At 32.6% G+C, this 14,296-nt stretch overlaps 2 protein-coding genes across 4 annotated transcripts in view; one reads left to right on the forward strand and one right to left on the reverse strand.

Moving 5' to 3' along the window:
- Positions 1 to 6,906, forward strand: part of LOC106466375 (BTB/POZ domain-containing protein 6-like) — a 39,021-nt gene extending 32,115 nt beyond the window's left edge. For 2 of the 3 annotated variants that reach the window (XM_013926657.2, XM_013926658.2), the window contains 3 exons: positions 1,302 to 1,507; positions 3,837 to 4,060; positions 4,700 to 6,906. In XM_013926657.2, the coding sequence (XP_013782111.1) occupies positions 1,397 to 1,507; positions 3,837 to 4,060; positions 4,700 to 5,360 (996 nt within the window). In that variant the 5' untranslated portion in view covers positions 1,302 to 1,396 and the 3' untranslated portion in view covers positions 5,361 to 6,906. Of the gene's footprint in view, positions 1 to 592; positions 689 to 1,301; positions 1,508 to 3,836; positions 4,061 to 4,699 lie in introns of those variants that run through there. The other variant, XM_022394369.1, reaches the window with a different exon arrangement.
- Positions 6,907 to 10,107: 3,201 nt separating this feature from the next.
- The window catches only part of LOC106466373 (collagen alpha-1(IX) chain-like), a gene marked incomplete at its 5' end in the record, with an annotated part of 54,562 nt that continues 50,373 nt past the window's right edge, over positions 10,108 to 14,296 (reverse strand). The window contains 4 exons of the mRNA XM_022394364.1: positions 10,108 to 10,634; positions 11,397 to 11,474; positions 12,909 to 12,998; positions 13,283 to 13,384. Of these exons, the coding sequence (XP_022250072.1) occupies positions 10,498 to 10,634; positions 11,397 to 11,474; positions 12,909 to 12,998; positions 13,283 to 13,384 (407 nt within the window). The remainder of the gene's footprint in view (positions 10,635 to 11,396; positions 11,475 to 12,908; positions 12,999 to 13,282; positions 13,385 to 14,296) is intronic.

The raw sequence follows: 14,296 nt of genomic DNA on the forward strand, positions 1-14,296 counted from the left end.
GATTGACCGTAACATTATAACGCCCCCACGGCTGAAAGGGCGAGCATATTTAAGCAATAGGTTTCTCTCTTCAGCGTCTGAGTTCGTCAATTGTCGTATATTATTCATTATGCTTTGATTATTTTAATTTATTTCTCGTATAATTTTGCTTCTTCTTCAGTTAAGCGAAACACCTGTGAAATGTATTTATGATTTCTACCTTTGTAATTAAACAATCTATGTGAGCTGAAAAGGCTATTTATAATATCAAAATTGAGATGCTTTTCCCGCATGAAGTAACCCTCTCTGCAAGCTCTGAATAATAAATGAATAATATTCCCATTAAGTTCATAATTTGATTTTCTCGTAATAATTTCATTAAAATCCATTTCTAAAGTTCAAAATAACAAGGTCAGAGCTTTAGTTAGTTGAAACAAATACTTGAAACGTTTCAATGTGATAAAGCTCTTATTTAGGTTGAAACCAAGGTATATAGTGGTAGAAATACACAAGCACTAACTCACCTAACTTTGTATGATATGTTATCTTATCAAACATTGTCTCTTAGTAACCCGCCAGTGACTACGTGATCACTTATATATATATATATTTTTTTTTACTGAACCTTTAAACTCCGGTTTTATAATCCGACTTCCATGTTTAGAGATGTTATGAAATTAGAACAGTCTTGTACGTAATTTTCTTCTTGGTAAGTTGGATGAAAATATTCTATACTCTATATATATATAAAATGCTTAAATTTTCAATGGTCCTTTCGTATAAACAGTTCGTGTTTTAATTGATTTTTCTCTGTTTAATATGTTAAATAATGAATGATAACAGAGTTGTTAAAACGTAATCTATACTCCCTTTCTTGCAAGTTACTATGATCATATTTATATAAGACAAACTTGCGTTTTAATGAAACTATAAACACATTAAGAAAATCAGTTGTTATAACTTTTAGAGAAGATTACGAGTTTTATGATGAAACGTTTATTGAAAAACGTGTAGTTTTGCTTTATTTGTCTGTGTTGAATTTACTTCATATGTTTTCCTTTTTGGCATTTTTCACATTTTTAAAAACAAGATTTTGGTAATTCATTTTTTACCTTTTTAGTCTTCCATTAATTTGCTGTCTTGTTCTTCTAATTTCAGTTTCTTTTTCTTTGATCTTCTGTAAAATGTTCGAGAAGGACGTGGCATGATACTAGTCACGTGACCTCACTGACGCAACAATACAGTATCGGTTTTGGTTTCGTTTCACATGTTTAATAGACTAAATGTACTGAGTGACTGAAATTAGTTTATTATTTTTCCAGGGTATATGGAGCGAGATATAGAAACAGAAGTGTTATAAAACTGACAGAGTGCCCAAAATTTCTGTTGTATTGAGTAACCTAATATAGTATCAGAAATGACAACATCGTTTGGCAGAACTTCTGGAGGATTTGGGTTCTCTATACCCACCAACATCGTGGACTTTAACGGAAAAAAAGAAAGAGAAAAACATTCTATCCACCAAGATGTAAGTACATTTCATACAAGAAAAATCATTTTTATTTTTGGCTCAATTTCATGTCTCAACTCTTTTCAGGACAAGTGTTATTGTCTTTGTGGCTCACATTTGCCTTTTCTATTTTAACATTAAATATTTCTGGATTTTTCAGTTCCTTGCTTTAAATTAACCTCCTATTAAATATCAGAGAAAAATTATTTCAGAGATGAAGACTGTTCTCTATATTTTCTGCGGTACACAACTGCGTCCTGAGGTTCTGATTTCACTTATATCATGTAAGGGAATTGTTGTAATCAGATTCATTTAGCACTGTCAGTATCAGCAAAACGCAGGTTTCGGGAATGTTATACAGAGTATTAAGGTAAACACGTATAGTAATAGAAGTAGAAATATGCAAGTGAACAAATAAAACAAAATCTTTTTTCACAAAAATTATTTAAATATTGAACTAAACTGTTCATCAGTAATTTCCTGTTGTGAATTTTGACTGGCTGCAAGAGCTTAAGAGTAGAGTAAGGTTACATCCACACAAGACAAAGACAGTATAAAAGATATAAAATGCCACAATTTCAAGTGTTACGTATTAGAATTTCAAATGGCCTGCAATTGAGTTAAATGATACTTGAAATTTAGTAGTTAACTTATACTTTAAAGCCGATATATAGTCAGTTTACGATATTTGCCAACAAGATTGATACACACCGTTTTCTTTTTAATATACACAAAACAATACAATTTACAATAACAGTTATTACAAACAATGATTTATAAACAAAAGTTTCACAAACTTACAAGCAATATAAAGTCTTCTTTCTAGTTTGGAACTTCCTTGATATCTTTTCGAGGGTTCACGATGAGCGAGTTGATATAGGTACAATTCACTTAGTAGGGAGCTAGCTAGCCCTGTAGTTCTCGCTGATCATACGCCTATTAGAAATTGAGTTTCCACCGATGACGTTAGGTAATGTTTTCGTAAAAGTATTAATGTCCGAGGTGAATCCACTGAAGTTAAAAGAGTTGTAATGTTCGAACTTTGTAAATGCTCCTGGTCAAATATCTGAAGTTTTCAGATTGATAAGCGTTATAACAATCACAGTTAGAGCTTCTGAAGTTTATAGCACACTGACTATAGCAAACTAATGATAGATACTCTCTTTGGCGCATCGCGTTGGTTATATTTATAGGCGAATGGAGGCGTTCTAGAAATTTCAGTTTTACGGAACAATACTGACGCTAACACAAGTATTTACGTACGCACATATTGTTGATTCTTACTCTCGAGAATCTTCTTCAACTTTGGAGAATAGGCAGAAGTTTTGCAATACATGTTTAACACTATAAGCTACGCATGTTTTAAAACATAAACTTAAATTAAACAAACGTTGATACTGAAATAAATATATAATAACTAATTCGTTACACAAGTCAGCCTATTGTTTGGACGATATACCTAAATCTTTACAGTACGTGTACGCCAAACAACATGCAACATGAAGATAACCCAAGTTTACCCAACTTGTACTATGTTGTACAACTATCCATTTACCTCGCAAACATAGGGTCAAGCTGTAACAAGTTTCTGTGGAATGGATAACCATTGAAGTATTTAAAGTCTACATAAGGGCGAAAAAGGTACAAGACAGATAAGTGGATATATCCACGTGTTAGTTAGAAATGGTAAAAGGCGAATAAATGGATAAGTAGACATATCTGTGAGTTTTGATTCTATTTCTAGTGCTGTACTAGTTTCAGTATGATTTTTACTGCAGATATTCTCACGCTTATCAAAACTTGACCGCAACAATACAGTAATCCCCATTACGGAATAATGCCTTTAGACAATTCTACTGGATTCAGGAATAGGTTTATCCACCTTTTGCACAAAATATATCCGTCTTTTAGGAAAAAGTAGATCCGAATTCTGGAACGGATTTATCCGCCTATATATATACACAAAATATATCCGTCTTTTACCAGGAACTAGCTTCGGGAATGGATAATTGGCAGGTGTACGTAGGTGTAAGCGTTTTAGCAGTTTTATTTGTAAAAAAAATCATATTCAAATTTTGAATATATGAAAACAATCGACATATTTTCCTCTGTTAACTCAACGCAAGCAAGATGAAACCAATCGCGACATTTTTCAGCGCAAAGAAAAATTATCTTTCGGTGAAATGATGGAAAGAAATGTGATGATTTTATGAAAGTTTATTAAAACAAAACGTTTTAAACAGAAGTTTTACTTATGTTAATCATATTATAATCAATTCTTGCGTGACTACAATATTGTGTTACTAGTGGTTCCTGTTAACTTAGATCCAGATTACTTGTATTTTAGGGTTGGATTCTACAAAAGTTAAACATTCTTCAAGATTGCCACGAATTAAGTGACGTACAGTTTTGTGTTGGACAAGGAAACTGTAAGAAAGTTTTCAAAGCACATCGACTGATACTTGCCATGTCCAGTGATGTCTTTAAGGCTATGTTTTTTGGCCAGCTCAAAGAAAAGGACAGTGTAGAAATCGTGGATGTATCTCCAGATGTGTTTGAATACTTACTAATGTAAGTATTTGTGATGGTAAATGAAAACAGTAGCGTAGCTAGGTTTTCTACTCGGGGGGGGGGGGGGAGGGAGAGGAGGGGGGGAGTGAAAATTTTAAGGGAGTAATAACTTAAAAAGCTGAAATTGATCTAAATTTTTATTAAAATGGTCATTAAAACAAATCAAATGTAATTGTGTTTATAGAAGTTTTGTTTTTAAATTAAATGCTACAAAACGAGTATATTGTATATGAAAGCTAAAAAATAATATGTGATCAATATGCCTCTGAATGAAAAGTTTTATTCCAAACAATCCTAAATTATCTTTTTTTATTGAAAATATTGAATTGTATTTATTGAATTTTTATAGAATGTGTAATTTGTCTAACGTGTATATAGATTTAAATATATAAATATTTATATAATTTATATTTTCAAATTAAACAGCTTATATTTTATACGATGTTTTAAGGTCACATTTCGTTATACAAAATATCGATTTTGTTATCAGATATCAAATTCGCGTATTTTGCAAGTATAATATTTAAACATTTTGTATGTTGTCTAGTTATTATTATTTGACATAATTGTTATTGTATTATGCTTAATGTAATCCTGTATATAACTTTCATAACATTATTATCGTTGTTGTTTTTCAAGGTATATGTACGGACGGAACCTCCCGAAAGTAACAATACATTTTGCTAGAGAAATATATTACGCAGCCGACAAATACTTGATTGACGGACTCAAAGCGTCATGCCTAAAGCTTATTTCAGAAAGATTTTCTATTGCCAGTGCCTCGGTTGTCTGCGAATTTGCTGAAGACATTAAAGACGAAAACCTTTTTAACAAAGCCTTTGAGACCATTTTATACAACATTCATGAGTATATTCGAAGTATTAGTTTCAGAACTGCATCAACCAATGTCATTAAGAAATTACTTGGAACTAAACTTTACCTCAGGCAGGGAGAACGTAGAGACAGACGTGCAGGCTCTTTCCACAATATGAGCTACCGAGATATTTACTCTAATATAAAAGACATTGATATATGGAAAGCTCTTTGTGAATGGTCCAAAGAAAGATGTAAAACTGACGGAAAAGAACCCACACCAGCCAACCAGAGAGAAGCTTTGTTACCAATATTACCATATGTTCAGTTTTTGACTATGTCATCACAAGATTTCACTTGTGGACCTGCCAAAAGCGGTATACTATCTGACGAAGAAAGTCTTGCGATATTGATGAATATTGTTGTTTATCAATCACAACCATTACCAGATTGGATGCTTAAAACAAAAACCAACAGTGATGTGTAAAATACGAAACTACATAGGCGATCTTTAATATTTCTTTTCTTAGATCTCATACTAAAGTGTTGAGCCATATAAAATTTTCTAATGCAGCTTTATTTGTAGAATTTTGAATTTACTGAAATGTCCTCCAGTGGCACAGCGGTAAATTTGCGGACCAATTACGCCACAAATTGTTTAGTTTTGTGCTTAACTACAAGCAAACAAACAAATTTACTGAGATAGGTGATTATCATGGTTGTTTTTTAACGCAAAGCTACACAGTGGTCTATCTGCATGCTGTCCACCACACGGACTCAAACCCCCGATTTTAGCGTTATAATTACCGCTGACCCAGCGGGGGGGGGGGGAGATAAAAGTAGTTTGGTTGTGGTTACTAAAGTTGAGAGACTGAATTAATATCCAAATTCATCATCATCAGAGTACAGTGAAAATTTGAATAACATGTTTAATTTGCTTTTTAAAGTTAAGCTTTGTTTACCAATGTATGGAATACAAGAGCACCTGGTAACGTGTTTATTAAACAGAGCTTATGACTTGTGTTCTATGTACTTTAATTTACACTATGAAATTTCGCTTATACAAGATACATTACATGGTAACGGCTACACACATCTATTACTAAAAATACTAATACTTTTCTAACTAAGAAACTCACTAATGTACCTAGACTATCAACGGCACCCAAACTTACCGTATACTCGTCTTCCATACATTGGTAAACAAAGCTTAGTTTAAAGTTCAATTTATTACTTCAAATTATCCCTATATTTGTGTATAGATCTTTACTTAGCATCGTAATCTACTAATAAGATACTAGCAACAAAATTAGAAGCTTTTATAAATTATATCCTTGAAAGGCCATTAAAAACAAAACATAACTATATTTAATTTTTAATATAATAAAATGTGTTTTTTTTCTGTACACGTTTTATCTCATGTAACATTGTTTGCTTGTAAGTTAAAGAAGATGGGAGTCAGCTATCCAAAAAATATTTTACTCAAGGAATATTAGATTTCAGCAAGCTTAATTCACAGTTTAACGTACATTATAAAATGTCCTGATCAGATCGATTTTTTTTTTTAAATAAGGTATCATAAAATACTTTGTATCTTCTTCCCGAACCCTTTGTGCTTCATTTATTTGTTCTTTTGCCAATTACGAGAGTTCGAATCCCGAAATTATAGATTTCTTTTAAACACAAATTAATTGAATCAAACCCATTTTAAATAATGTGATAAGACTTTCGTATACATGTTATAACAAGTGAGTTTTTGATCCACTCAACAAGTTAAATTATTTGAAAGGTATTTTGTAACAATAGGTGTATCATACAAAATTTTGAGAGAATCAATTAATGGATGTCTGAAGTTAATTTTGTCGCATATTATCTAACTGAAAGCTACATAAATACTCGAAGTTCTCATACGATTTAAGACTTATTTATGGCTTTCAGTACTTATACTTTGTTCTGATGGGAAAACTACCTACAGCCATCCTTAATATTGAACTACTAAAAAGAGGACATCCAGAGAGTCAACAGCACCATTATGCCCACCATCCACGCTAACGAATTGACTGTCAGTCTTATAATGCACCCAATGCTTAGTGGAGAAATATTTTATGATTTTGCATGGATTCAACTCTGACTCATCAGCTCCGAAATCTTGAGCTCTATACCAGGTTTAATGTCTATATAGATTTTTTATAATTCTTCTCTGGCGAAGACTTGTGATTTTACCTTGCACACAATGTTACAAATATCCTGTGTATGATCCATTCCCCCCCCCCTTGTCTGTCCTATATATCTCGGTAAGGTCAACATTCTGCAAAAAATATTTTTAAAGCAAGATCTACATACTGACACAACATATAATGTTAGTCTTTATACCTGACACAACCTTGTCTTTTACGTTCACAATTTTTTTTTTAAATATTAATGACTACATTCCATTTTCACTTGTTGATTATACAATATCGTTAACAAGTCTAACAAAATTTGGTTGAGAACGGACATAGTGGTTGTTAGCTCATTGGGCCATAATTAATAGGTCCATAGCCCAAGACGTATTACTGTTGAAAATGACTCATGTTTTTAGGTGTGGGTGCATAATAAAACTGTCATTCAATCCCATTATTTGGCTCAAAGAGCTGAAGAAATCCGTTGTGGTAGTGGGTGCTGCTAATGTTCCAAATATAAGGATGTATATAAATTGACTGTAGGGGTTTCGGACGTGGCCGTTTACCAAGTGTTCACAAAAAGTCTGCTATAATGGAAAACATTACAGTGTCTCTCTTATTGTATATCTTTTTGTGCTATATCCACGTACTGTTTTCTAATTTATGTTAAAAAGAATTATACACTTTATAAACAATGTCATGACTAAGCTACCTGTCACTCCTGGATATTGTTAACTGTGAGTTGAGTGGGCTTGATTTCCACAATGATATTTTTATAACATTTGTTTTAATTTGCCCAATGAGTTAATTCAGTTAATGATACTTGAATTACACTTTTTTAAATATATAGTTAGCATTTTAGAATATTTTCAAACACTACACGTTTTATTTTTAAATCTAAAGAATCGAACCTGTTATTTTAAATGCACGTCACAACAGCTTGGTTTTGTCACATGCATAACATTAAAAATATTTTTCCAATTTATCCCCTGTTTATTTCTTTATATAAGATACTGAAATATATTTCAAAAAGCATAATCTCCATAGAGGCACTGCAATTTAAAATAGTCACTTTTCCATACAGAACCACATTGCACCTTGTTTATCTAATGCCTTTGAGAGACTCACAGGCTTTGCTATTTCTTAAAGAATATTACTAATTCAATCTTATGTAGTTCATAAAAAGCTTTCAAATTGCCTTCCATCTGTACATTCTTATATCTTGGATTGTGAAATGATATTTAAATCCAGCATATACATTATGCTCACATAACTGTCGGTAACACACAAACAACATCACCAAAAGTATTGAAACAGTAAGGAAATATGAAATGTCACTAATTCCCAATCATTCCATTTCTAATAGAATATTGATCCACCTCTGGCAAAAATCATGGCACAGACCCTTCAGTAACACTTTGTAACACATTTTGGCACCACTCCTCCTTCAAAATAAGTGCCAATTCAGTGGTAGATAATTGTCTTTGACTCTGGCCCTCAAACAACATTCCAAGACATTCTACAGTGGTTCGATTGGATTTAGTGTTGGCCACTGCAGATTTTCAATGTTGTTGTTCTTGAAACATATAACACACACACAGCAATAAACCAAGGTGCATTATCAGGATGGCAGATACAAGAACTTTTATCCATCAAAGATGATAGTGCAGCATTGGTCAAAATGTCTCAGCATTCAAGGCTCTGCTGTAGTTTATAATCTAAGGGGTATGAACAGCAGCTCTTTTATTTAAACCTTAGTCATGCAGTTCCAATCATGTTGTTGTAATGGCCTCAATTACAGTGTACGTGTTCATCAAATTCTATGGTGATGGATTCAATGTCAGACATGCAATTACTTTTACCACACATTTTTAGGCTCTTCCAGTCAAATATGGCAATAATTTTGGCCTGTCTGTCCTAATTTCAACATTGGCATGATCTTTTGTTTTCCATTTTTAAGGACATAAGCATAGTTGACTTGGGAAGGCCTAATGTGAATGGCAATTAAGAGAATACTCATACCATGCATACCTCCTCCCCCATCTGACACTCAATAACAATCCTACATTGAAGGTCAGTTAGCTTTTTACCTTAAGACATCTTACTTAGAACTGAGATTCTATACCTGATGACATGTAAGCTCATGCTACTTCGCAGATTGGTATAAATATGCAAATACAGATTCGAGGAGGGGTTTGATTTGATTTTTGTGTGTGTGTGTGTGTTGTTCCAATACTTTGTTTGTTTGTTTGGACTTGATTCATGCAAAGCTATGAGGGATATCTGCAATAGTCATTCCTAATTTTGAAGTGATAGATTACAGCAAAAGCAACTATTCAGCACCAATAACCACAAACTCTTTGGCTACTCTTGTTGGACCAAATAGTTGGATTTGACTATTACTCTTAGAATGCATATTCATAGTCCTAAAGTGCAGAGGGTGATTTGTTTTGGCTTTAACAGAATGCCAAACACTGAACCTCAGCTCCACAGTATGGCATGCTGTGTTCAGCCGTTTAAAGGTAATATCAATCTTATTATGCTACTTCAGCACACTTGTTATCTTAAGAGATTATTAAGTGCTTCACTGGATTTGGTGTTATACACACACACATAATCAGGAATGTTCAATGTTACACTTTTGTAACATCTTTTATAAATTATTTTTATTTACAAGAACAATTTGTAGTCATTTTTCAGGAAACATGCAATAATGATGTGGCATTCTATTATTATAAACGCTATCTAAAAAAATATGTAGAATGATAGGGGGTTCCAATTGATTCAGTTTCATGACAATCATTGAAAAGTTTATTCTTTATAAGAATTATGCAAAAGGTCAGCTATGACTTATAGCTGTATTTGCAATAATCAAACATAAGCTTTTAATTTTTACATTATTTAACATAAAAATTTACACTTACATAAAACCCAAAGATATTTTGAACAAGCAAAATGCAGTTTATTTGTAAATATAGCAAATGTTTCTGTACTGTTTAAACAATAAAAAAACTTGCATTAAGGAATACACAATACAAGGCTTTTTTTTTCTGAATGACTTGGAGCTGGCTTAAATCTTAAATAAATTTTGGCAGTGTTTACACTTGAGCACATATACTGTATAACATACATAGATAAAAATACAGAATATTTTCTGAACACGTTATTTCTCATATCATTTCTAGATATATCTTTTTTTTTATGGTAATAATCAACTAGACATGTCGAAGTTTTGTTTCTCAAAATATTAATATATTTTGGAAACTACAGTTTCATACTACCATCATAACAGTAAGCACTTTTCTTTCCTGCTCAGTTTCTCTCTCTTTCTGTACATCACTATTATACCTTTTGTGGTTCTTTATAGTAAAATCTCTTTCAATTTTGTCTGTGAGATACACAACAGTAGGCTAATTTAATGTGTGTTTTATGTCACTATCTCTAGAAGCTAGTAGTCAGTAATTACACGCAGAGCTTGCAATAGCCAGGAGGTCCTGGTGGACCTACAATACCTTGGACTCCAGGCAAACCTTGTCTTCCTGATGGTCCTCTTTCACCTGGCTGGCCAGGATGACTGGATCCCTGAGGTCCAACTGGACCTATAAAATTATATTATACTGTTAATACACAAAATGTTTACTTCAATACGATAATGCATTGCTCAACTTTTTGTTATTGCTATTGTTATTATGTGTATCTATATAAATCCAACAACGTCAACAGAAAAATACAAAGAATACTTCAACACCTACAAATAAACTAAGGGCACAGTGAAATGTAAACTAATGGTAAAACTATTTATGGAAGAAAGAACCATACAGCAGTGGAAATACATCTGACAGGATCAAACTTCATTTGCAAGTTTCATTTGTGTAATAAATATTAAAATCTACAACAGATGAGGATGCTTCAGTTTACAGTATTTAATCAATAACTGATCATTCACTATTTATGACCAGATGTTGGAAGGTAACTTCTTCTGATGAAACAGGAAAAGTAATACCATAGTAGGAAATTATTTAGACCATTGAAATAATAAGATAACATACCTCAGTATAATAAAGCTTAAGATAACAAGGTTGAGTACTCTTAACTCCGAAACCAGCGTACATTACAACTTCCATCTGACTAGCGTGATATTAAATTAAGAGCTTGTACAGTATATGAATGTTTGATCTTATATGACCAAGTGATCTTATAATGTATATGTAAATTTAACAAACATTAACTTTTAACTAGCAGGTTGTAACAGTACAAGAAGTAATGTTGTTTTATAACACTTAGTCATTTCATATATTAAAGCACCAAACAAATGTAAATACATAATATTAGCTAAAATTGAAAAAAAACAAAAAACTTACCTGGTATACCCTGAATACCCATTGGTCCTTCAATACCAACTCCTTCCAAACCTCGTTCTCCTTTATCACCTTTCTTTCCTGTTGGAAAATGTAACAGTGTTGTTGCTTTTATTTTTTAACCATGAGAAACAGCAGATGTGTATGAAATTCTAAAGTTAATAAAGTAAACTCAAGAATAAGTTTGATCTTGACACAGTTACTGTGTATCAAGCTATAGTAATCAAGTACTATATACCTTACTCTCCTATGGTGTATATTTCATATCTGCAAAATTAAAACATTTTTTTTCTTAGTTTTGACTTTGAACATATATTAAATCTGATTAAGGTCATGTCTTATATTTAGTCCAAGGTGTTACTTTCAATCTGTAATTGGTCTATTCAAAGATCTCATCTACTGTTTTATGTATCTTACTTTATCTTGAACAAGGAGAACTTCTTTAAAACTGTCATATAGAGCAAAGGTACTTCTGGATTCTTGTAATCCGGTTTCCTGATTGGCCAGCTACAAACAGCAAATGTATTTTGGCATTTTCAAACCAGGTTTGTTTTTAACTTGGGAGATCCAAGACTTGCTGATGAAGTCTTATCTGTGTCATGAACTTCACCGCTACTGACCTTGCACTTGTTTCTCACCCTACGTGGTAAGATTATTGTATTGTAATGGTAAAGTCAAATGTAGAAACCAAGGAAATAAACTATTTCACAAATAAAATGTGCTCTTCCATTTTTTCCTCAAAAAAGTAGTGTTTTATTTTTATTCTAACTTCAAACTGTGCTTTTTATTCCATCTATTCCTGTCCTTCTACATATTAGATCCTCAAATCTCTAATTGTTATGGTGCATGGTTTAACCTTAAATTACCACAAAGCCCTAAAGATACACTATAAATAATACAGTGAGATCAAGAACAATTTTATTCTGGACTAACTGACTTTAATGTAAAAATGTACTGAATTCTTAGTAGCATTTCCTTAAATCACCAACTTCGTTTCACTGGTTTCACTTTTACATACTTTCTATATGTAAAGACATGTTAAATTCTGAAGTATTTGTGCCAACAAAAGCAGCTCAATGTCATATATATATATATATATATATAAAGTGAGAATAATGGGTGTCATAAAAATATTTTACATTTGAACTATTTGTCAATAAAAATTGCATAAGTAACCCGTGGTGCTTTCACAAAAAACTAAGTAAAGAACTATTAACATGGATCATTTACTTTCTAGTTTATAAGTGCTGTAGCATTGGATATATTGATTATTTCCTTACATCATAGGAAATACTATGAACATTCATAAACCTTTACAATAAATAATGAAATGTAGTATACATTATGACACTCATAAAAACTTCTTTTTTATCTACAAGTATCTTATAACTAGAATAACAAGAATCATGTAGTTAACACCAGTATATAAAATTTTAGTCAACAACAGCTACAAAAATAAAACCATATCCAAGATTATGACTCTCTATAAAATTAAAAAGCCATCTCTTCCTTTACCTTTAGAACCGGAGTGTCCATGAGAGCCAGGTAGCCCTTGCATTCCCAGAAATCCCCTTTCTCCAGGTAAACCTGGACTTCCTGCATCTCCTTAAGTTCATGAAGTAAGTAAGGGATATATGAATGTTTCTACCTTTGATAATATGTATCGCACACACACACACAATTGAATAAAACAACAGTAAGAACTTAAAAATAAAAAGCTTCTCAAATTCACTTAAAAGTGAAATTATGGTGTTTTGAAATGTTTTTTAATTATACAGTAATCCTGTATTTATATAGAACTTTTAAGAACATACATCATTGGTGCTACTAATGTATTATTGTGAATTATTCAGACATTGGTACAGGTAATACTCTATGTTTGAGCTTACCAGGAATTCCTCGTTTTCCAGGCAGACCTGGTGTACCTGGCCTTCCATGGCCAGAATGGCCACGTGGACCATGAAGACCACTGGTTAATTCATCCATCTGTTCTGTAGAAAACAAGTATAAAAACATTCCCATTTTTTACAGTAGCATATATTTTGATCTGTGTGTGAAATGACAAGATGATGAGGGAACAGGTTTTGTTCTGTACCCTTACAAACATTTTACAGTTTTGACCTGTATGTGAAATGACGAGGTAATGAGGGACCAGGTTTTGTTCTATACCCTTACAAATATTCTATATTTTGATCTGTGTGTGAAATTATGAGGTGATGAGGGATCAGGTTTTGTTCTGTACCCTTACAAACATTTTACAGTTTTGACCTGTATGTGAAATGACGAGGTAATGAGGGACCAGGTTTTGTTCTGTACCCTTACAAATATTGTATATTTTGACCTGTGTGTAAAATGATGAGGTAATGAGGGACCAGGTTTTGTTCTGTACCCTTACAAACATTCCACAGTTTGACCTATGCGTGAAATGATGAGGGACCAAGTTTTGTTCTGTACACTTACAAACATTCCACAGTTTGACCTATGCGTGAAATGATGAGGGACTAAGTTTTGTTCTGTACACTTACAAACATTCCACAGTTTGACCTGTGTGTGAAATGATGAGGTAATGAGGGACCAGGTTTTGTTCTGTACCCTTACAAACATTTTACAGTTTTGACCTGTATGTGAAATGACGAGGTAATGAGGGACCAGGTTTTGTTCTGTACCCTTACAAACATTCTATATTTTGACCTGTGTGTGAAATGATGATGGACCAAGTTTTGTTCTGTACACTTACAAACATTCCACAGTTTGACCTATGTGTGAAATGATGATGGACCAAGTTTTGTTCTGTACACTTACAAACATTCCACAGTTTGACCTATGTGTGAAATGATGATGGACCAAGTTTTGTTCTGTACACTTACAAACATTCCACAGTTTGACCTATGTGTGAAATGATG

The sequence above is a fragment of the Limulus polyphemus genome, unplaced genomic scaffold (genome assembly GCF_000517525.1).
Source record: "Limulus polyphemus unplaced genomic scaffold, Limulus_polyphemus-2.1.2 Scaffold2240, whole genome shotgun sequence".
Lineage (NCBI taxonomy): Eukaryota > Metazoa > Arthropoda > Merostomata > Xiphosura > Limulidae > Limulus > Limulus polyphemus.